This window comes from Talpa occidentalis, unplaced genomic scaffold (assembly GCF_014898055.3).
Source record: "Talpa occidentalis isolate TD23 unplaced genomic scaffold, MPIMG_talOcc4v2.1 talOcc4.18, whole genome shotgun sequence".
NCBI lineage: Eukaryota > Metazoa > Chordata > Mammalia > Eulipotyphla > Talpidae > Talpa > Talpa occidentalis.
Genome location: NW_023601851.1, coordinates 9,620,986 through 9,644,075, shown reverse-complemented (window position 1 = coordinate 9,644,075; position 23,090 = coordinate 9,620,986). Strand labels below are relative to the sequence as shown.

The 23,090-nt window shown below is 44.3% G+C and overlaps 2 protein-coding genes across 2 annotated transcripts in view; one reads left to right on the top strand and one right to left on the bottom strand.

Annotated features, from left to right (window-relative positions):
* LOC119250690 (zinc finger protein 39-like) overlaps positions 1-23,090 on the top strand; it is a 332,349-nt gene that overhangs the window by 78,237 nt on the left and 231,022 nt on the right. The window lies entirely within an intron of this gene.
* LOC129146189 (zinc finger protein OZF-like) lies at positions 14,121-22,757 on the bottom strand. Its single transcript, XM_054697739.1, has 3 exons — positions 22,620-22,757; positions 20,279-22,013; positions 14,121-14,172 (listed from the first exon to the last, which is right to left on the bottom strand). Exons 1-2 carry the CDS (start codon positions 22,755-22,757, stop codon positions 20,886-20,888), a joined length of 1,266 nt encoding a protein of 421 aa, XP_054553714.1. The 3' UTR covers positions 14,121-14,172; positions 20,279-20,885.

Here is a 23,090-nt window from a genome sequence, read left to right as displayed (position 1 = left end):
CCCAGTTGTCAGGTGATAGAATCACTTTCTCCACGGACAGCACTTTTACAGCAGCCATTGTCCCCTCTCCCCTTTATAAGAATTAAGAACAGAATATTTCATTCCTTTAACATTTAAGAGACAAATCTGATGTGGTAAAAAATAATCTTGAGACTCTGCTTTAATGGAAATTAGACTCATATGTTATCTGCTCATCCATTAATCTATCCATCTTTAACCCGTCCCTCAAGATGACTGTGTACCCTCTGCTCTAAACAGTTCCCTGAGAGAACAGAAGTGGATACTGTGGGCCACATCTTCTTCCCTTGAAGTAACTTGAAAGACAACACATGTCCTTTCTCTCAGTCCTCAGAGATAGCATCAGGTTTTCTCCAAAAGCCTGTCAATCTGCAGCTACACCTTGTCTGTCACTCTGCAAGAGCACATGTGATGCCTCCTGTCTCTTCAGTACAGTCTGACTTCATAATGTTAAGCGGACTCGAACAATCATCAGCAGACATTTCATGTTAAAGCATTGATGATATATTTTCTGATCAGTTCATTTCTTCATAAAAATAGGATCACAAAACAACTGGGATTAAAATGAAGTTGCTGCAACATTCCAGACTGTGAACCTGCATTGTGTTGAGTCCGTGATAGGTGCTCAGTAAGTTCTCAGTATCTATAAATAGCTTCATGGTTTGCAAATATGGCTTTTTTCCATGGAGTTACAGTGTCTAAAAGTACTAAAAGTAGAAACATACAACATCAAGTTCCACTGTTTGTAGTAATTCAGCGAACTTGGCAGGTAAAGGATGGTCAGATCAGGAGGAATTTTAGTTTCCTTACTGTAGTGGCAGGAAGGGCCAGTGCAGGTTTTCTATGATTGGAGCAGACAGTAAAGGAGAGTCCTGGAGCCCTTGGTGGCTCTCCAGGCTTTTAGTGCCATTTTACCAGGTACACAGCAGACAGGTGTGCCGGGGGTCCAGGAGGGTGGCAAGCCTTCCAGCCCCCAGCAAGTCTTCAGTCTTTCTGGGTTCTCTGGCCTTCTCTCGTGGCCTCTGCTTCTCTGCTATTTCTCCTCATTCTCTTCTGGTAGTTTTGTTCTGCTCTGCTGCATCCCTGTGACTCCGCCCTTATAAGCACCATCTCAGCCCAGGTTAATCCCACGTCGATATGGCCACACCCCACTCCAGGTGCCCGCCATGAGGCATGCATTCAGGACCACAAGGATCCATCATCAGTCCTAATGGTGGGAGGGCAATTATTTACACTAAACTTACAATCCTGATCTTTTATGATTCTAGGAAATTCTGATCCTAGGAAAATGGGAATCGAAGTGAGCAAAATCTGGATTTCATTTTGGAATCTCAGATAGGTAGGTGTAGGTGGCCCTGCTGAATTGCCTCTAAAGGAACTCGAGGGAGTCATAGTCCTCGCAGCAGGCATATAAAATTGTAAGCATTTGGGTAAATACCTAGAAGTGGAGTTGCTGGATCCTATGGAAGCTCTGTCTTTAGTAGGTCAAAAAATCTCCACACATCTCTCCATAGTGGTTGGACCAGTTTGCACTTACATGAGCAGTGCAGGAGAGTTCCCTTTTATCCACATCCTCACCAACATTTGTTGTTGCTAGTTTTTTTTTAAATATGTGCCATGCTCACTGGCGTTAGGCAGTATCTCATTGTAGTTTTGATTTGAATTTCCCTGGTTACAAGTGATGTTGAACATTTTTTCATATGCCTGTTGGCCATTTGCATTTCCTCTTTGGAGAGGTATTTACCCAAATGACACAGAAACATTAATTCCAAAGTGCACCTGCACCCCTATGTTTATAGCAGCACTATTTACAATAGCTAAGCTATGGAAACAACCCAAATGCCCCCAAAATGGATGACTGGATCAAGGAGATGTGGTACATATACACCATGGAATATTACTCAGCAATCAAAAAAGATAAACTCATGCCATTTGCAGCAACATGGATGGAGATGGAAGGAATCATGCTCAGCAAAATAAGCCAGAAAGAAAAAGAAAAAAATACTGGATGGCCTCACTGATAGCAGGAATTTAGAAAACCTAAATAAGGGGCCAGGAAAAAGACTGATTAATACAAAGTAAAAATCAAAATCAACAAGCAACCATAAACCAGAGACACACTATGGGAAGGGGGTGACAGGGAGAGGAAGGATTAGGGTCATAATAAGGGGGTGCAATTGTATGGGAATATAACCAAAATGATAATGCATACATTGTGCAAATATTAAAATGATGTAAGAATCATATAAAATAAAATATTAATTTAAAAAATGAAAATAAAAAAAAAGAAAAACAAAAAAAATAAAATTGTAAGAAGAGGATATTGTTCTCGCCAATACCCAGGTGAAGCCAATACTGTGCTGTTGGGACAGCTGTTCTGATGAGAAGAGAGTCTTGTCTGCGGTCAGTCTGGTCTCCTGTCCTGGACACACAACACAGGATAATGAGCACTGAGTGCTACCTGGCATGCACTTGCTGAGGAACTGTGGACACATGATCCAGACTTGGTTAAGTCAGCACCTTTGGGAATCTGCCCTGGAGGAAGTGCAGCAGACAACCTACACACAGGCTTGAGCACTGTTGACAGGCCCAGCACCACTGAAGCCTTGTCGTGGAATCAGCATGAACTCGAGATTTCGGCTTCTGCTTGTCCACATCCTCTGTGTGTGGTTCAGGGTTCATCCCCTCAGTGCACTTGACTCCTTTTTTTCTTGATGACAACCAAACTGCTTTAACTCCAGAATGACCAGTGAGGAAGAACACTTGAAGGGGTCTGAAAATGGGGAATGTTGCCAGAATCTGGGGCCTAAAGTTAGGTGTATTGCTGAGGTGAAAGGGTGACTCTTTGTCTAGAATTTGAGGTGAATGTTCACTTGGTGTGGGGGTTTCCTATGGTCAACTAACCTCTGTGATAAGAAGGTCAGTGTCAGGACAAGCTGAAAGGGAGTCCAGCTATGCGGGTCAGTGCCAGGGCTTTCGGGAACGCAGTCCCACTGTGCCAAGCGATGGTGTAAAGCAACCAACCCATTCCGGGCAGGTTTATGAATGGTTCTAGCAGCCACATTCTCTTTGCCGTTGTTTGTAGTCGCCACACTCCTTTGTACACTCCATTCCTCCACCCTTAACACCGCACTACCACCACACCGCACTCTGCTGCACCACCCTTATAAATCAGTCTCTTAGCTCAGGTGTACCCACTTCAGGTGCCCGCCATCAGGCATGCATTCAGGATCACAGGGTTCCCTCATCTCTCCTGATGGCGGGAGGGCAGAAAAGCCTGCTAACTTTTACCTTACCCTACAGATGGGAAGGGCTTCAGACAGCTTACCAGAAACCAGGGAGTGCCCTCATTGGAGTGGTGCTGACAGAGTACAGATAATCTTCCAGGAAATCTTAGAAGGCTATGATTTGCAGGCCTGTGACCTCTAAGTCCCCCTCCAGTTTTATAGCTCATCATTTACAACCCTATTACCAAGCTAACTAGCCACAGATTGAGGTTGTTACTTTATATAATAATTTGCCATAAATACTTCAATGCTAACCTCGGTGCATTAAAGATCTCTAAAGCTTTCTTCAATCTAATTACAAATTCCACTGGGAATTACTAGGTTGTGAGGAATCTTGTTAACTCCATAACAAGAGTTAAAGGGAAAACAGATGTCACCCTGACAGCGTAGTTCCTTTTTATGGCTCTTTGAAAGAGTCAGTCAGTGTCACTGTTCAAAGTCAGAGCCCTTTGCTTCCTGCAGCAGATCCTGCAGGTGACATCGGGTGTGGGATCCAGCACTTAGGCCTCGGAGCATTTGAGGAGCCAGAGCAGGTGGGGGCAAGGTTGGTGTGAGGACCCTGAGCGAAGGTGCCCACAGGTCCTGCGGATGGGTGGGTGGAGGGGCCCTGATGAATGGTCTCTCTAAGGAACTCGAGGGAGTCATAGTCCTCACAGCTGGCAGAGCCTCGTCCCACCATATTGCCAGCTGGGCTAATGAGAAGAGGCTTGTCTGTGGTCAGTTTGGTCTCCTGTCCTGGCCATATCTTCTAGGTTTGGAAGATGTGAGGAAATGTCTGTCCCTCTGGCAGATGAAGACAGCAGACCCGAGAGGAGCAGGGGTTGGGGTTCAGTGACACAACAGATCCGGTCAGGGTGTCTGCATGTCCCTCTCATGAGGACTAAGGAGGTGCTCTACAAAGGTGACCACCGAGTGATTCCACCAAGTTCAATATTCATGTCTTGCCTCATCACAGCCAGGGATACACCTCATCTTGACTTGGAAACAAACCAACTTATGCACTGTGGAAAAAAATAGTGTCATCTTCTGTCTGTGAAGTATTTTTATACAGTATAGAAAGAAAACAAATCTGTCTCATTTGTTTCCTGACCTTATACATAGTCCTGGAGGTGCACATTCTGGATCACTGAATTGGTAGAAAATTAGTGGTTGGAAAGTGAAAAATAAGCTTTGCAGTCAGGTGTATTTGGGAAACATATTTAGGATTCTTTGCTACAGAGTTGCTTGGATAATAGTCTTTCAAAACAGGATGGGGACATTCAGTATTAACTGGTTACACATCTCAAAGAATTTCTTTGGAAAATTCTAACTTTGAAATTTAAATCAAAGTAAAAAAAGAAAATAACCTATTACTGAAATTCATAGAGATATGGCAATAGGTAAACAGAAAACATTTACATAATAAATTAGATAATTTTCTTCAGCACTTAATCCAGAGCAAAATAAATGCAGATAATAAGATTATATATTAACTGTCTCACTGGAACTTATTAAGTCCTAAATTTTGTGTATTGATGGAACTTTGATCTATATAGAATCATGAAAGAATGAACTTAGACTAGCTTTGAATGACAAGGAAAGCAAGATTAATTCACATGATAAGCTGGAAGTATAAGGCAACTTCCTTGACTAGCTATAAAATTTCTACAAAAATCTAAATCTAAAATCATACTTAATAACAAGAAACTGGATGCCACTTAAAATTAGGAACAGGACCTCCCTTATGGTGCAGGGGTTAAAGAGAAAGGTGCAAGCTATTGTCAGCAACTGCTGCACAAGTTCAATTCCTGGCCAGGTAGCTACACGCATGGCGCAGAAAACCTCTCCTGACTCCCCACTGCTCCCCTCAGCAGTGAGTTTCAGTCAGTCTTCCTGTTCTGCTCCCCACTCTGTCTCTGGTGAATATTCTCACCCCCACACCCTTGGTCTACACCCCAGTGCTTGTGTGCATAAATGAATTTTAAAAAAAAATAAATAAAACTGGGAACTAATTAAAGCTGTCTCTTATCATCGATTCTATTCAGTATTGTACTGGAAAGTTCTAGATAATGAAATAAACAAGAAGAAAGCAAAATATAATGTAGACTGATAAAAGAAAAATAAAACTATACTTATGCCCAGATGCCATTATTTTCAATGTAGAAAATATCAAATAATCCACAAAAATCTCCTGGACAACATGGCGGCGAGGAGACGCTGCGAGTAAGATCTCCCATTAAAAAAAGTTAATAGGGAGGAAAAGCGGCAGGTCCCAGTGAGAACTGGGACACGGAAGATAAACGGACGACTCCAGCAAACTACCCGAAGAAGAAAGTGGCCATAAAAGAGGACCAGAAGGGAGGGAAGCGCAGAACCCTGCTCCCCTCCCCCGCCCACAGAAGCGGCACTCTCCGACCCGCAGAGAGGAGGGAAACAACAAACCAAAACGACCAACAAGAACGAACGACGCAGCAAGCAGGACTGTGAGTGGAAAGGAACTATTGCAGCCACCACACCCCGTGAACGGGAGCTGAGGCGAACCCTGCAGGATCCGCTGCAGCGGTGAGCGAACGGCTCCGGGCGCCATTAGAGAAGAACAAAGACCCCGGGAGACGCGCACACAGCCCGGGCTGCCGGTAAGCCTGCACGGGAAAGTGGCGCACTCGGCACGTGCTTGAAAAGCAAGTGCAGACCTGGATCGCGGCTGCCCAGGTCCCCGTGCCTGCGACCTAGGCTTGCGGGGAGACGACCTAGGCTTGCGGGGAGACGCGCGGAGGTCCTCACTGAGGTGAAGGTCCCTCCCTGAGTGAGCAGGAACCAGGCGCCCAGGCACGGGAGCTGTGCAAAAGGCGCCATTCCCGCGCCACTGAACTGGGCTACAGCCCGCGTCCTGGACCTGAGGGCTTTGAACTGAGACCCGGGGCACGAAAATTCGGGGCGTGGTTTCTCCACGACGGTGGGGCACAAGGCAGACACAGCACCCCAAAGCTGTTGAGGTGTACCCTACCATTCCCGCTCTGTTCTCTGTCCCACGGGGTGGGGGGAGGCGAAAAACAGCCCCCCAAGGACAATAGGAGAGATCTCTGGCGCCACCTAGCGACCAGGAAAAAAAAAAGTCACTAACACCCTATAAAACAGGACATTTCTTAAGACTGCTTGAAAAGGGCAGAAGGTTTCTGGAGGACCCAGTGGCCAGCCGGGAAGTTATTCCACGCCAGGCCCCTTCCGACCAGCAGTCTGAGCCCACAGAAGGAGCAGGCACCCACGTCCGGGGCAGACCGGGGGCGCAGAAGAGTGTGCCTGAAACCGGAGGCGCAGGGACTGCATCCCGCTTCGCCATTTGAGAACAGGGACATTTCTTCAGTAAAAACTGCCTAAAACCAGCAGAAAGCTCCCCCAGAAGACAGAGATGGCTCCTGGAAGAGCCAGAGGGGAGCGGAGAAGTTCACCCAAGATGTCAGTCAGTCCGAGCAACACAGTGTCCCAACGCATACGACAAATTAGAAAACAGACAGTAGGGAGTAGAAGAACCACACGCAACCTAAAAACTCCTCAGGAAAGAAGCACACCACAAAAAGAAAACCACTCCCCAGATTGCAACGACAGCAACTTGGAAGAACTTCTGAGCCTTCCAGAAAGAGAATTTAAAATTGCCATGATTAAAAAAGTGATAGATCAGAAGAAGGAAATTGAGTCCCTAAAGAGGGAAGTAAGAGAAATGCAGGAGATCAAAGAATTAATGGAGGAACTAAAGAACTCTGGGAAAAGCAATGAAAGCAGAATAGATGAAATGGAAGAACGAATAAGTACTCTTGAAGACACAGAAATAAAAAGAACCAAAACAGAAAAGGAAAGAGAAGTACGAAGGATAAAGAATGAAGAAAGACTTCGGGAACTATCTGACTCCATGAGGAAAGGAAATATAAGAGTTATAGGAATTCCAGAAGGAGAGGAGAGAGATGTAGGAACAGAGAAAATATTCATGGATATAATTGAAGAGAACTTCCCAAATGAGAAGAAGGAGCTGAAAATTGATATACAAGAAGCAAGAAGAACACCAAACTTCCACGACGAAAGGAAAAACACAGCAAGACACATAATAGTAAAGCTCCCAAGAATCCAGGACAAGGAAAAAATATTGAAGCTGACAAGAGGGAAGAAACAGATAACATTCAAAGGAAAACCAATCAGGCTGACATCAGACTTCTCTGAAGAAACACTACGGGCAAGGAGAGAGTGGAGGGACATAGTCAACAGACTCCAAGAAAACAGATGCCAACCAAGAATACTCTATCCCACAAAGCTCTCTTTCCTCCATGAAGAAAGAATATGGACCTTCCCAGACAAAGAGAAACTCCGGAATTTCATTGCGACTAAACCCCCACTCCAAAAAATACTACAAGGAATCCTAAAGCCAGAACCTCAGAGGGACGAATAACAACGAAAGAAGACCAAAAAAAAAAAAGTTATTAAAAGAATAAATAAATAAAATCAAAGGAAAGACAAACATAATGGCAAATACAGATGCTAACATATCAATATTAACTCTAAATGTAAATGGACTAAACTCTTCAATAAAAAGACACAGAGTTGCAGCCTGGATTAAGAAACAAAACCCAACCTTTTGCTGTCTCCAGGAAACACATTTAGCTACAAAAGATAAAAATAGGCTCAAAGTCAAAGGATGGAAAACAATCCTACAAGCAAATGGGCCAAAAAAGAAAGCAGGAACAGCTATACTTATATCAGATAAAACAGACTTCAAACTCAAAAAAATAAAAAGAGACCCCAATGGTCACTACATTATGATCAAGGGGACAATACTTCAAGAAGAAATAACACTCATTAACATATACTCACCAAACGAAAGAGCACCAAAATATATCAGACAACTGTTGTCCTCTCTGAAAACAGACATCAGAGAAAACACATATGTAGTGGGAGACTTCAACACACCACTATCAACAATGGATAGATCAACAAGACAAAAAATAAGTAAAGAAACTAAAGCTCTAAATAAGGACCTAGAGCATTTGGGATTAACAGACATCTATAGAACACTAAACCCAAAAAAAACGGAGTACACATTTTTCTCAAGCGCACACGGATCATTCTCCAGGATCGATCACATACTGGGGCACAAGACAAACATCAACAGATACACCAAGATTGAAATCATACCAACCATCTTTTCTGACCACGAAGGCATCAAACTAGAAATAAATCATAAAAAGAAGGCAAGGAACTATCCTACCTCATGGAGATTAAAAGCCACACTACTGGAAGACCACTGGACTAACGAGGAGATCAAAGAAGAAATTAAAAAATTCTTTGAATTGAATGACAAGGAGGACACCAATATCCTAAATGTATGGGATGCAGCAAAAGCAGTAATAAGAGGAAAATATATAGCAATAGAAGCTCACATCAAAAAACAAGAAAGAACTCAAAGAAACAACCTAATCTCGAAGCTCAAAGATCTAGAAAAAGAACAACAAAAAAACCCCAGAACCAGTAGAAGAAAAAAAATAATAAAAACCAAAGCAGAAATAAATGAAATTGAAACTAAAAAAACAATCCAAAAGATCAATGAAACCAAGAGCTGGTTCTTTGAAAAAATAAATAAAATAGACAAACCCCTAGCCAGGCTCACAAAGGAAAAAAGGGAGAAAGCACAAATACACAGAATCATAAATGAAAGAGGAGAAATCACAATGGACACAGCAGAAATCAAAAGAATAATCAGTAACTACTATGAACAGTTATATGGAAACAAGTTCAACAATCTAGAGGAGATGGACAAATTCCTACAATTCTACAATCACCCAAAGCTAGATAAAGAAGAAATAGAACACCTAAACAGACCAATTACAAGCAGCGAAATTGAAATGGTAATTAAAAACCTCCCCAAAAACAAAAGCCCAGGACCTGATGGATTTACAAATGAATTCTACCAAAGATTCAGAGACGAATTAGTGCCTATCCGTCACAAACTCTTCCAAAAAATTGAGAAGGAAGGGACAATACCAAACACGTTCTATGAAGCCAATATTACACTAATACCAAAACCGAATAAGGACAACACAAAAAAGGAAAACTATAGGCCAATCTCCCTAATGAACACTGATGCAAAAATCCTCAATAAAATTTTAGCTATCAGAATCCAACAATGTATCCATAAGATAATTCACCACGACCAAGTTGGATTCATTCCAGGGGCACAAGGATGGTTTAACATCCGAAAATCAATCAACGTTATCCAACACATCAACAAAAAGAAATATAAAAACCATATGATAATATCAATAGATGCTGAGAAAGCTTTCGACAAAGTGCAACACCCATTCATGATAAAAGCCCTTGAAATTCTTGGGATACAAGGAACATACCTCAACATCATAAAGGCCATCTATGACAAGCCAACAGCCAGTATCATTCTCAATGGTGAAAAGCTGAAAGCATTTCCATTAAGATCTGGAACAAGACAAGGATGTCCACTCTCACCACTGCTTTTCAATATAATACTGGAAGTCCTAGCCAGAGCAATAAGACAAGAGAAAGACATCCAAGGAATCCAAATAGGAAAAGAAGAAGTCAAACTATCACTATTTGCAGATGATATGATAATATACATAGAGAACCCCAAAATCTCCACAGAAAAACTAATTCAACTCATCAATCAATTCAGTAAAGTGGCAGGATACAAAATCAACACGCAAAAGTCAGTAGCCTTCCTATACACAAACAATAAATCTGAAGAAGAAGAAGAAATCAAAAAAACCACCCCTTTTATTATCGAAACAAAAAAAATCAAATATTTGGGAATAAATCTAACAAAAGAGGTAAAGGACCTATACAAAGAAAACTATAAAACACTGTTAAAAGAAATAGAAGAAGACACAAAGAAATGGAAAGACATCCCCTGCTCATGGATTGGAAGAATAAACATTATTAAAATGGCCATCCTACCAAAAGCAATATACAGATTCAATGCTATTCCAATCAAAATCTCAATGGCATTCATCAAAGAAATAGAACAATTATTGATGAAATTCATATGGAATCACCAAAAACCCTGAATAGCCAAAGCTCTACTGAAAAAAAAGAAGGAAATGAAGGCATCACACTCCCAGACTTCAAACTATACTACAAAGCCATAATCATCAAAACTGCATGGTATTGGAACAAGAACAGACATACAGACCAATGGAATCGAATAGAAAATCCAGAAATAAACCCACAGATTTATGGTCAACTAATCTTTGACAAAGGAGCAAAGACTATGCATTGGAGCAAAGAAAGTTTGTTCAATAAATGGTGCTGGGAAAACTGGGTCGCTACATGCAAAAGAATGAAGCTTGACCACTACCTCACACCATACACAAAAATCAACTCAAAATGGATTAAAGAACTAGACATAAGACCTGAAACCATAAAATACATAGAAGGAAATATAGGCGAAACACTACGGGATTTGCACATCAAAGACATCTTTACAGACACATCACCCAAAGCAGTGATAGTGAAGAGAAAGATAAACAGCTGGGACTACATCAAATTCAAGAGCTTCTGCACAGCAAAAGAGACAATAACAAAAACAAAGAGAAACCCCACCAACTGGGAGAACATTTTTGCACCCAACACTAATGATAAAGGACTGATCACAAAAATCTGCAAAGAGCTGATGAGACTCAGCAACAACAAAGAAAATAATCCAGTCAAAAAATGGGCAGAAGAGCTAAAAAGAAACTTCTCTGAAGAGGAAATGCAAATGGCCAACAGACATATGAAAAAATGTTCAACATCACTTGTAATCAGGGAAATGCAAATCAAAACTACCATGAGATACCATCTCACACCAGTGAGAATGGCACATATTAAAAAAACTAGCAACAACAAATGTTGGCGAGGATGTGGAGAAAAAGGAACTCTTGTGCACTGTTGGTGGGAGTGCAAACTGGTCCAACCACTATGGAGAGCTGTGTGGAGATTTCTGGACCTACTAAACATAGAGCTTCCATATGATCCAGCAATTCCACTCCTAGGTATTTACCCAAAGGACACAGAAACATCAATTCCAAAGAGCACCTGCACTCCTATGTTTATAGCAGCACTGTTTACAATAGCTAAGCTTTGGAAACAACCCAAATGCCCAAAAATAGATGACTGGATCAAGAAGATGTGGTACATATATACCATGGAATATTACTCAGCATTCAAAAACGATAAACACATGCAATTTGCAGCAACATGGATGGCACTGGAAGGGATCATGCTCAGCGAAATAAGCCAAAAAGAAAAAGAAAAATACCGGATGGTCTCACTCATAGCAGGAATCTAGAAAACTTAAATAAGGGACCAGGAAAATGAATATAAGAAAGTGAAAATCAAAATCAACAAAAAACTTTGAACCAGAGACACTTTTTGGGGGGTGGGGGGCGGGAGGGGAAGGATTGGGGTCAGAATGGGGCGTTTGCAATTGTATGGGGGAATAAAAAAATAAAATTTAATATTTAAAAAAAAATCTCCTGGAATTAATAAATGATTAAACAGTAGTATAAATACAAAATATTCTTATTAAAAAAGAATCATTAGGAAAACATGCAACCCAGGGCTTCCCTGGTGGCCTAGGTTAAGCCTCAGTGCTCTCAACACTGCAGCCTGAGTTGGATCCCTGGCCAGGGAGCTAGCCATGTGTAGCACAGACCTCTTCTGTCTCGCCAGCTGTTCCCCTCAGCAGTTTATTTCAGTCAATCCACCTGTTCTGCTCCCCAATCTGTCTCTGGTGAATCTTCTAATCCCCCCACCTCTGGCCTGTACCTCAGATGTTTCATGGATAAATGAATAAATACTTTTTAAAAATAAAAGATCTGAACAGACACTTCACCATAGTATCCACATGATAAACAGGTGCATAGAAAGATTTTAAATATAATGTCATCAGAGAATTTAAAATTAAAAGAGAATTATATCACCACATACCTATTAAAATGACAAAATTCCCAAGCACAACAACCCCAAGTTCTCGAGAGGATGTGTAGTAACAGAAATTCCTCATTATTGATGGGATTGCAAAATGGCACCGCCACTTGGGAAGATGGTTTGAAATTGTATCTATACAAACTGTTTTGTTCTTATAAAACTAAACATACTCTTACTATATGATCCATAAATTGTCCTCACTGGTATTTATTCAAGTAAATTTTTAAAAGTAGTCCTACAGAAAAACCTGCATAGAAATGTTTGTACAGGCTCTATCCATAATTACTAAAACTTGGAAGCAACCAAGATAGTCTTTAACAGATGAACTGATAAGCTGTAGTATATTCAGACAATGAGCTATATAGCTCAGTGGTCAAAAAAAAAAGTTATCACATACATATATACATATACTTGTGCCTTGAAAACATATATATGTGTGTGTAAGTTATTCCTTTATCAAATGATATAAAATAAACAACACAAAGAGTAAAACCTAATGTAAAATATGGACCTTAAAGATAATGTATCAATAATGGTTCATCAATTGTAACAGCTGAACCACAGCAATGCAAGATATTAATAAGAAGGAACACTGTTTTTGGAAGTTTGAGGGGATGTATGGGAACTATGAGATTTCCACTCAATTTTTCTCCAAATATTAACTCATAAAATAAAGTCTATTAATTTAAAAACTACAAAATAAATAATTGAAATTTACTGAGACGTGGCGTGGCAGTGAGTGAACAAAACATATTTTTACCACATTTAGTAAGTTTTCTTCAGTAGCTTAAAGACAAAAAAAAATAGAAAAGAGAAAATAATAAGTAATTCACCAGTATTTATCAAGCCCTATATTTTCTGTAATAGAATTTGTGTGACATTTAGATAAATACTCAATCAGAAAAGAATGGAAATTCACTGAATGGTTGTGCCTATTAATAAAGTAAACAAGATTAATTTACATGGTTAAATACACTGAAAAAATAGGAAGCTTTTAGTGCAGTTCTTAGCACATAGTATATGCTCAACAAAGCTAACAAGTGCTGGGTAGTTTGTGGTCTGTGTGACAGAAGTGAAACACTTAATGCACATGATAAGAATTCAGAGAACAGGGCCTCCCTGGCGGTGCAAGGGGTTTAGCACCACACTATGAAGCTGTCCTCAGCGTATGCAGCATGAGTTCGATACCCAGCCAGCCAGGGAGCAACTCACATGGAGCAGCAGACATCTCCTGTCTCGCCCGCTGCTCCCCTCAGCAGTGTATTTCAGTTGATCTGCCTCTTCTGTCCCCCCCGCCCCCGTGTCTCTGGCCTGTACCCCAGCTCTTGTATACATAAATAAATAAATCTTTAAAAGAAAAGAATTCAGAGAACAGAGAACTTACTGCAAACTGGAATACTTGTGATGGAACTGAAATTTGCGCTAATGTTAACACAAACAAAAATAGTATCTGATAGGCAAATAAAATAAATACAAGCAAACCCACAAGGAACAATAGAAAGGTGTTGAACAAGTGAAACATGTCATGAACAGACATGCTGAAGTCTAAGCCCCTTGGTCACTGATTGCAAATATGTCATGGTGTTTCATTGCCAAGAAAGGCAGTCGTTCCAGGCAGCCATCACAAGAGGATTCTGTGTCATGAAGCAAGCAAGCCCACCCAGGGGAGCTGAAAATAGAGTGGCCTGAAGAAAGGCAGTGATGGTGGACTCAGCCCAGTTAGCAAATGCGGAGGTGCACACAGATCACACACAGTGTGACTTTGGTCTAGGCAAAAAAAAACAATAACAACAAAAAAAAAAACACTTCTTCTGTCTCTCCATTCCCTGAAACTTCACCAACAGAAATAATAGCAATCAAAGGGTGCTTCTTAGTAAATTTCATGATGTAGCCTGAAGGATGTTTCCTAAGTGAAGAACAAAATGAGCAACAGCACATAAACATTCAGACATTACAGCAATTTCATTCATTTGAAGTTTAAAATCACTACATAGTATTGCTGGTTTAGCATAACCTAATGGTGATAGTCATTATTTTTCTTAAGAGTTTGTAAAGATATAATCCAAATACCATAAAAGTCACCCATTAGAGCATACAAATGAATGATAACTTCACAGTTGTGCAAACATCACCAAAATAAAATTTGGAACATTTTCATCACCCCCAAATTAACCCTAGACCATTAGCAGATACTTCCCTTTTGCACCAACTCTTGGGCTTGGCAAAATCCAATCTACTCTGTCTCTCTGTAGATACCCCTCATCGGGTTTTTGGAATTAATGGAATCTTATAGGAAGTTATGTTCTGTGTCTTGATTTTTTGACTTAGCATAAGACTTTCAAAATCCATCCAGGTCTCAGAATTTTATTCCTTTTTTTTTAAAGATTTATTTATTTATTTATACAAGCACTGGGTACAGTCAGAAGCGCGGGCGGGTGAGAGAATTCACCAGAGCCAGAGCGGGGAGCAGAGCAGGCAGAAGGACCGAAGGACACTGCTGAGGGGAGCAGCGGGCGGCAGGAGAGGTCTGCGCGTCCTGTGGGACCCTCCTCCGGTGGCCGGGGTGCAGCCGGGGATCGAACCAGCACTGCAGAGGCCGTGGGCAGCTTCGCATCCCAGCGCTCAACAGTTGTGCCCCCGGGGAGGCCACTTTTTATGCTTTTTCTTGATGCAGCAGATGGTAGACCCTTTCTAGAGCGGATATTCTGGGGGCTTTGCGGTCCCCCCCAACAATAGGACTTTTTAAATTCCCAATTTCGACTTCACGCCCCCCCAGAAGACGAAGGAGGTGAGTGACAGACACAGAACCACCCCTGCACGCACGCGTCTCTCCACACTCTGAGGACAGCCGCCCTCACGACCCCTGGGGACACCCCATGTCCAGCGGCGCCGAAGGAGCTGCGCCCCGGGAGAGTCGAGGGAGGACTGAGAAGCCGGAGGAGGCGCCGCCAGCTCAGACCCCGGCGCGCGGGGAGGAAGTGCCCGTGACGGGCTGACGCGCCCGGGCGCTGAGACTGTCGCCGCGCGGGGAGGACACGCGGGTCATGGGGGCGCGAGAGGGGGACGTCCAGCTGGGGACCCAGGATGGTCCATCCCTCTGCGGAGCACCCCGCGGCAGCGCGAGCCCCCGCAGGCGATGGTGCCAGGGCAGCCTCTTCCCAGGCGGGTGCAGGTCCCCCCGCGCACCGCCGCCCCTGGCTTCTCATCACCCCGTTTCCTCCGCCGGCCTCGACGGCCGCTGTGGAGAGAATACCCCGTGAGCGCCTTCAGGACGTTCGCGCCTGATGGAGGAATCCACCCGCTGAGGGCCGCCTCCTGGCACCTCCAGGTCTGGGCCACCTCCGCACCCTGACTCCACCCTGCCCCGGGAGGCAGCGGCTCCAGCTTCCCCGACAGCGTCCCTGGAGGGCCTGGAGCCACCGGAGCCTGTACAGGGCTCATTGCAGAGGGAAAACATTCCCGGGCTACTCAACAGTGACCACGGCGAGCGCCAGGGGCCTTTTCACAGACTCCACATGTCCTTCACACTGTTTCCTCAGCTCACCCCCGAAAGGCCGGCGAGCAGGGTGTGCAGAGTCACGGCGAGACGGTGCCCCGAGTGGCGTCCACGTCCTCCACCCCAGCTCTCTGCAGGAGGACAGCCCCAATCACTCTCTCCTCAGGTCTGAGAGAGTCCACACTTCACCTCACCTTGGCCGACATGTGGGTCACCGCAGCCAAGCCCAGGAAAGTCTCATGAAACTAGCTGGAAACGACGCGGCCTCTCCCCGCACGAGACTGCTTGATGCCCATGCCTTCTTGTGATAAGGTGAGCAGTTCCTCCTGGCCTGCTCTCGGGATGTATTTCCTTTCTCTCGGGATGTTCCACATATTCTTGCACACATCCAAGTTTTTACAGATTTGTTTCATGAATCTACACATATTTATTATTAGTATTCTTCAAAATGATATCACAAGTCAGATTAATTTATAACTAAGAATTTGATAAGGTAACTCTAGCTCAATTATGTGGCTTTCCAAAATACTCGTTTAACGAATACTTAAGATTTATTTATTTATGCACACAAGAGCTGGGGGACAGGCCGTAGATGCCAGGGTTGAGAGGATTCACCAGAGACAGAGCAGGGAACAGAGCAGGCCGACTGACAAAATACACTGCTGAGGGGCGCAGCAGGCCAGTCAGGAGAGGTCTGAGGCACATGGCAGTCAGCTCCCTGGCCGGCTGGGGATCCAACTTGTGCACAGTGGCTGGCAGTAGTTTGAGAGCACTGTGTTTAACCCCTGGGCCACCAGGGAGGCCCCTTACCTTTAGTTTGAGGTCAGAAGTGTGACTCCTTCATTTCCCCCCGCTTTTAATCAGGAAAGCTTTGGTTATTTGGGGTCTTTTGTGTTTCCATATGAACCTCAGTAATCTTTGTTGTATTCCTCTGAAGAATGTCATTGGGATATTTATTGGGGTTGCAGTGAATCTAGAAGGGGCTTTGGGTTGGATGGCCCTTTGGACAATGTTGATTCTTTCACCCCATGAGCTGGGTCTTTCTTTCCATTTCTCTAAGCTTTCTATTATTTTTTTCCACAATGTTTGATAGTTTTCCTTGTAAAAGTCTTTCACCTCCTCTGTTAAATTTATTCCCAGTTAATTTTTTTGTGTGTGCAATTGTAGGTGGGATGGCTTTGTTAATTTCCTCTTCTAGTTCATTATTTGTACTTAGGAAGGCATATGTTTTTCAATGCAGAGTTTGGTGGCATTACATACACTCACTCTGTCGTGTAACTCTTATTTCTGAAACCAGGGTGTCCCAAAGGCTTACATACACCCCCAAAATAGACCTGCATTCTTTCTGCTCATTGCTTAACCCTTTGCACTCCGCTGACCCCTCTCAGGGGACATCGGAATTCTAGCATATCACTCGGATTTCCCCTCTCAGGGGACATTGCAATTTATTAGTGATTATGGGGAATTGAGTTATTTCAACACAACTTTTTGAGACATGCATGTTTCCTTGAAGTTTTATCTTGAAATGGCACAAGAAATTAAATCAAAATATCGTAAAATTACTAAGATATATACAAGAAATGTCAGCGGGTTTTGTGTCGGACAAGAATGTGAGATGCGTGCTCACGACGGTCCGAGCACTTCGCGACACCACTTGAAAAGAGTGATACGGGGAGTTTGTAGAAGAACGGTCGGTTTTCAAACAGTGCGTACTGTGTAGTGAGATATATAATTACAAATAAACAAGTCTACATCTGGAGGAAAAGACTTTCAAAGCTGAGCTCATTTTGGTTTGAAGCTTCGAGCAGTGCACATAGATCTAAAGAGGAGAAAATTGGAAAAGTGATTCTTTTCTTAGTGAATAAATTGTTTGGTGAAAGCTATTTTGGTAAATATCATCTTGTCAGTTAGTAATAACAATTAGAAACTTTCAACCCATGCATTTATTTATATTTTTTATTAGAACAATGGCAAAGCGTCCAACCACGAATGAGTCTCATGACACAAGTAGTAGTAAAGATGAGCTCCACTAATAAGCCTGCAATGCATATTGGGGAGTGTTACAAAACTTATCATACTGTACAAAATTATAAACAATAAAATGTTTTTTTTTTTGCAAATATACATTCCTCGATGTCACCCAATTCATATAAGTCTCTGGGCTGTGCTGATGCTGCGCGTCCTGACCCCAGGATGTGGCTGAGCTGGGCAAGGTCCCCACGGAGCACGGGGGAGGCCTCTCCTGGGCCTCCGCCAACAGCATCACCACCCACCTGGGCCGCCCACCCATCTGCAGAGGCCTCCCCCGCCACACCACTGGACGCCCCAACACACCTGCAGGGGGACGTGACACGACCCCCTGAACACTTCACCTTCAGAGCAGAGAGTGACCCTTGCTGCAACAGCCGACATGGGTCACGTCACAGCAACAGGCACTTCCAGGGAACGTGGCACTAGCAGAGGAGCGTTGTCTTAGCAAACCCTGCAGGCCTCTTTGGACCAGGTCTGAGGTGAAGGCTGAGGGGCCCAATGCCATCTTTAATGGGCGCTCAAGGACACCTAGGAGCCTGCAGCATCGTGGAAAGCGCCCTGCGGCCTAGGGGTGAAAACCTCAGCAACCTCCCATGGCGCGTTGAGGAATATGGCCCATGGCCCCAACACTCCAGGTGGAGTATGAAGGGACCAATGTACCTCCCCCTGAATCAGGGAGGATGCTCTCAGGGGACAGACACCCCATCAGTCACCGACCTGGAAACACAGGACGGGGGCTCTGGCCGTAGAGATGTTCCTGACTGAGGAAGCTGCATAGAGGGCATGGACAGGGAGTAGCGGGTGCCCAAGTCCCAAATCCATGATCAGAGAAACAATCCCCGATGGACGGGCCCCGAGCACAGCCCTGCGGAGAGGACGCCGCGGAGCCGACACAGGGCACGACTGCAAATCCACAGACCAAGGCTAGGTGTGGACATGCAGGCGAGTAACGGGGGCAAACTCAGCGGGCCTCGGAGCCTCAGGAGAGGACTCAGGCCAAGCCCCTCAGCAAGAGACACACCACAGAGACCCCCACGACCAGCATCCGCTCCCTAACCGCCACAGCCGCGGGAGCCCCTGCTTCTCGGCCCCAGCGGCCACCCCTCGGGACTGTTCTGCTCAGGGAGCTTTATTGTCCTTACTCCTGTGAGTAAATGTCTGGCTCTTCTGGAACTCTGGGCTCCACTTGGAAGTACTTTCGCACCAAAGACAAGAAATGAGGAAGAGCACACCCGAGGCCTCACACTCCGGGCCTGCTGCACAAACTCTCCGCTAGGCATCACCACGGAGCCAAAGAAACACATCAGATGGTGCCCGGGGCCCCTGAAGGGGGAGTGGGAGCAAGAGTTATATCAAGGACTTTCTCAGCCACCACATTCCACACCAACCACTCACCCCAAGCTATGAACTGACTCAGACAAAGACCACATTCAGGACACGGCCAGCAACGGCGGAAGGGATTATGTTCTGAACAAAGAGTGAAGGAAAAAGACCTGGATTACATCATCACCTCCAGGAGGAATACAGGGGAACGAAGAAAGGGTCAGGGGAAAAAAAAAAACTAGCAGGCAGATGACAGAGCTGAGATGCCAGCAGGGGATGGGGCAGAAGAGGGGCCAGGAGGGGAGGAGGAGCACCAGGGCCTGGGGTGACGGGTCACAGGGGCGGTGCGGACAGGACATTTATAAGAATTATACAGAAAGGGAGCAATCCAATGTTGCACAAAGATGAACAATAATTTAATAAAAAAATTAACAGGCAAGAATCCTATCCTTTAAAAAAAAATTCAGGGGCCTAAGTTGGCGCAGGGGTGAAGTATCACCACTATGAAGCTGTTCTCAGTACTGCAGACATGAGTTCGATCCCTGGCCGGGGAGGTGACTCAAGGGCACAGTAGACCTCTCCTGTGTCCCCACTGCCCCCTTCAGCAGTGGATTTCAGTAGATCCGCTTGTAGTGCACCCCACTCTCTCGGTGGAGAATCCTCTCACCCCCTCATACCTCCGGCTTGCACCCAGATCTTGTATGCAGAATTAATCTTCCAACAAAATTCCCTTATTTTGTAGAACTGGGGTGTAGACCAGAGCTTCGGGGGTGTTAGGATTCACCAGATAATGAGTGTGGTGACAAACAGGCAGAACCACTGAAATACCTGGCTAACGGGAGCAGCGGGTGACACAGGAGAGGCCTGCTGCGGCCATATGTGGGGCGGCTTCCTAGCTGGGGCTGAAACCCTGGCCAGAGCAGGCAATAGCGCTGAGACTTAACCCCAAGGCCACCAGGGAGGCCCCGAAAAACCTTCATCATGAAAAGTAGGTAAAGACATCTGCAGACCTCAACCTATAGCCGATAGCACAGTTCAACGTTTCCTTCTAGAGGAGGACATTTTGGTGGTGAGCAATTCCAGCATCAGGGGGCACCACAGAGACCTAGAGTACTGAACAGAATGTGACGACTAAGTTACAAAACCCAGAGAGATCACTTACCCACGCAACATGCAGTGTGCCATGTAGACAGACAGCTGCTGTGGACAGGCATAGCATCGCCCAGGAACTTAAGAGGATACTAGAGGCAACGGCAACAGGAACAGCAACATCATGACTGCATGAACTTGGGAGAACAGAGTGAACCAGGTAACTCCACGCAATTAGGATTGAAACCGTATGTCAGTTCCCATTGCTCTCAGCTGCATGATGTGGTTTGAGCTCCTACGTTTGAATATTTTTAAAAGATTTTTATTTATTCAAACATACAAGAACCAGGGTACAGGCCAGATGTGTGGGAGGGTGAGAGCATGCAGCAGAGACAGAGCGGGGAACAGTACAGGCAGACTGACCGAAATACACTGCTGAAATACATGCAGTGGGCCAGAATGGAGAGGTCTGCCGCACCATGGGGCTGCTCCTGGCCGGCCAGGAAATCAAACTCCCACCGCAAAGTCACGGACAGCTTCACAGCAATGCGCTTAACCACCTGCACCACCAGGGGAGGATTGCCTGCACACTCTTGACATTCATAGTGTTTCCCTCCAGTGTGGAGTTTGTCATGCCTAGTGAGGGCTGACTTCCTGAAAAGTATTCCCACTCTTCACAATCATAGGGATTTTGTCCAGCGACATCTCTGATGTCCAGTGAGAGCTTGCTTACGGGAAAAAGTTTTTCCACACTCTTGACACTCATAAGGCTTCTCTCCACTGTGACTTCTCTGATGTTTACTGAGGGATGATTTCTGGTGGAAAGCCGTCCCACATTCTTGACACTCATAGGATTTCCCTCCATTATGAATTCTCTGATGTGTAATGAGGTGTGACTTACGTGAAAAAGCTTTCCCACACGCTTCACAATCATAGGGTTTCTCTCCAGCGTGACTTCTCTGATGTCTAATGAGGTTGGACTTACGGGAAAAAGCTTTTCCACACCCTTCACAATCATAGGGTTTATCTCCATTGTGACTTCTCTGATGTCTAATGAGGTTGGACTTACGGGAAAAAGCTTTCCCACACCCTTCACAATCATAGGGTTTCTCTCCAGTGTGAATTCTCTGATGTTTACTGAGGGATGATTTCCACTGGAAAGTCTTCCTACACTCTTGACATTCATAAGGCTTCTCTCCAGTGTGACTTCTCTGATGGAGACTGAGGGATGATTTCCATTGGAAATTCTTACGACACTCTTGACATTCATAAGGCTTCTCTCCACTGTGAATTCTCTGATGCTCCTTGAGGTAACACTTACTGGAAAAAGCTTTCCCACAACGTTCACATTCATAGGGTTTCTCTCCAGTGTGAATTCTCTGATGTCTAATAAGGTGTGCCTTACGATAAAATGCTTTCCCACACCCTTCACAATCATAGCGTTTCTCACCAGTGTGACCGCTCTGATGTTCAGTGAGGGATGATTTCCAGTCGAAAGTCTTCCTGTACCCTTTACATTCATAAGGCTTCATTCCAGTGTGACCTCTCTGATGGTGAGGGAGGGATGATTTCCAGTGGAAAGTCTTCCTACACTCTTGACATTCGTAAGGCTTCTCTCCAGTGTGAATTTTCTGATGCTCAGTAAGGTGAGACTTCCTGGAAAAAGCTTTCCCACACCTTTCACATTCATAGCATTTCTCTCCAGTGTGAGTCCTCTCATGTAGAACACGAACTGACTTACCGGAGAACACTTTCCTGCACGCCTGACATTCATAGGATTTCTCCCTTGTATGAGTTTCTGATGGACACTAAAAGCAAGTTTCTGCCTGAAAGTTTTCTTACACACCTGACACGGGTAGCGCTTCACTCCCGTTTGAGACTGTGGATGTAAGTGAGGGCAGTCTTCCATGAGTAAGTTTTCACATAAACGTTAGAGCCAAACAACTTCACTGCAGTGAGATTTCTCTGGTATCCCCTCTGTAAGGAAATCTCAGCGGTGCCCCCACACTCATCAGGTTGATCGTCTGCTTTTGTTTTCTGATGTTCAGTCAGAACAGAGGTTTTAGAGGCCGCTTCACCATATCTCTTATATCCCAAATTATTCTTCCCTAACTGGGTACTCTCATGCGGATAGGTGTGAAATGTGTTTCTGAGACTGGCCCCACTTTCATAACATTTCTGCTGCTCATGTTCAACATACCTAGGAGGATTCAAATGCACTGGAGTCATCTCCGCAGCTCTCCCCTTTTCATTACAACTGCAGCGAGTCTGTCCTCCTTGGGTTCTGTCTCGGACAACGAAAGGTACCTTATCACGGGTGTCACTGCACTCATTGCATTTATGGACAATCCCTTCCAGAAGGGCTCCTCTAGGTGTAAATACTGTTTCTTCACTCATGACTTTTCCTTGTTCACGAAATTCAAAAGGCTGTTGAATTTCTCAATCACCTGGTGACTAAGGTGCTCAGGATACTTGATGGGTTCCCTCATTCTACTAGAGACCTCCTTATTCTCTCCAGCATGTTCTTCATGAGGCTCAACAGGGATCATCATGGTCCTATGTATAAAGTTCTCAGACATCACTGCTGAATTGTTTTCATTTTTGATACTATTGTTCAAACAATGAATTGAGTGCAAATGATTTTTTCCATTAAGTCAGTTCTCTCGTTGGATGGTGTTTTGCTGCTGGTGGTAAGAACTTGCCACAAATGTCTGCCCTGATTTGCAGGGCTGTCCTGAGTCAGGTGCCACAGTACAGACATCTAAAGTGAGGAGATAAAAATTGCCATGTCTAAAAGGAAGCATTCTGAGTGAATACTACTAAGCGGCATGGAAGTTCTATATTACAACATAATTTACAGGTATTGATTTTCTGATTCATGCTTT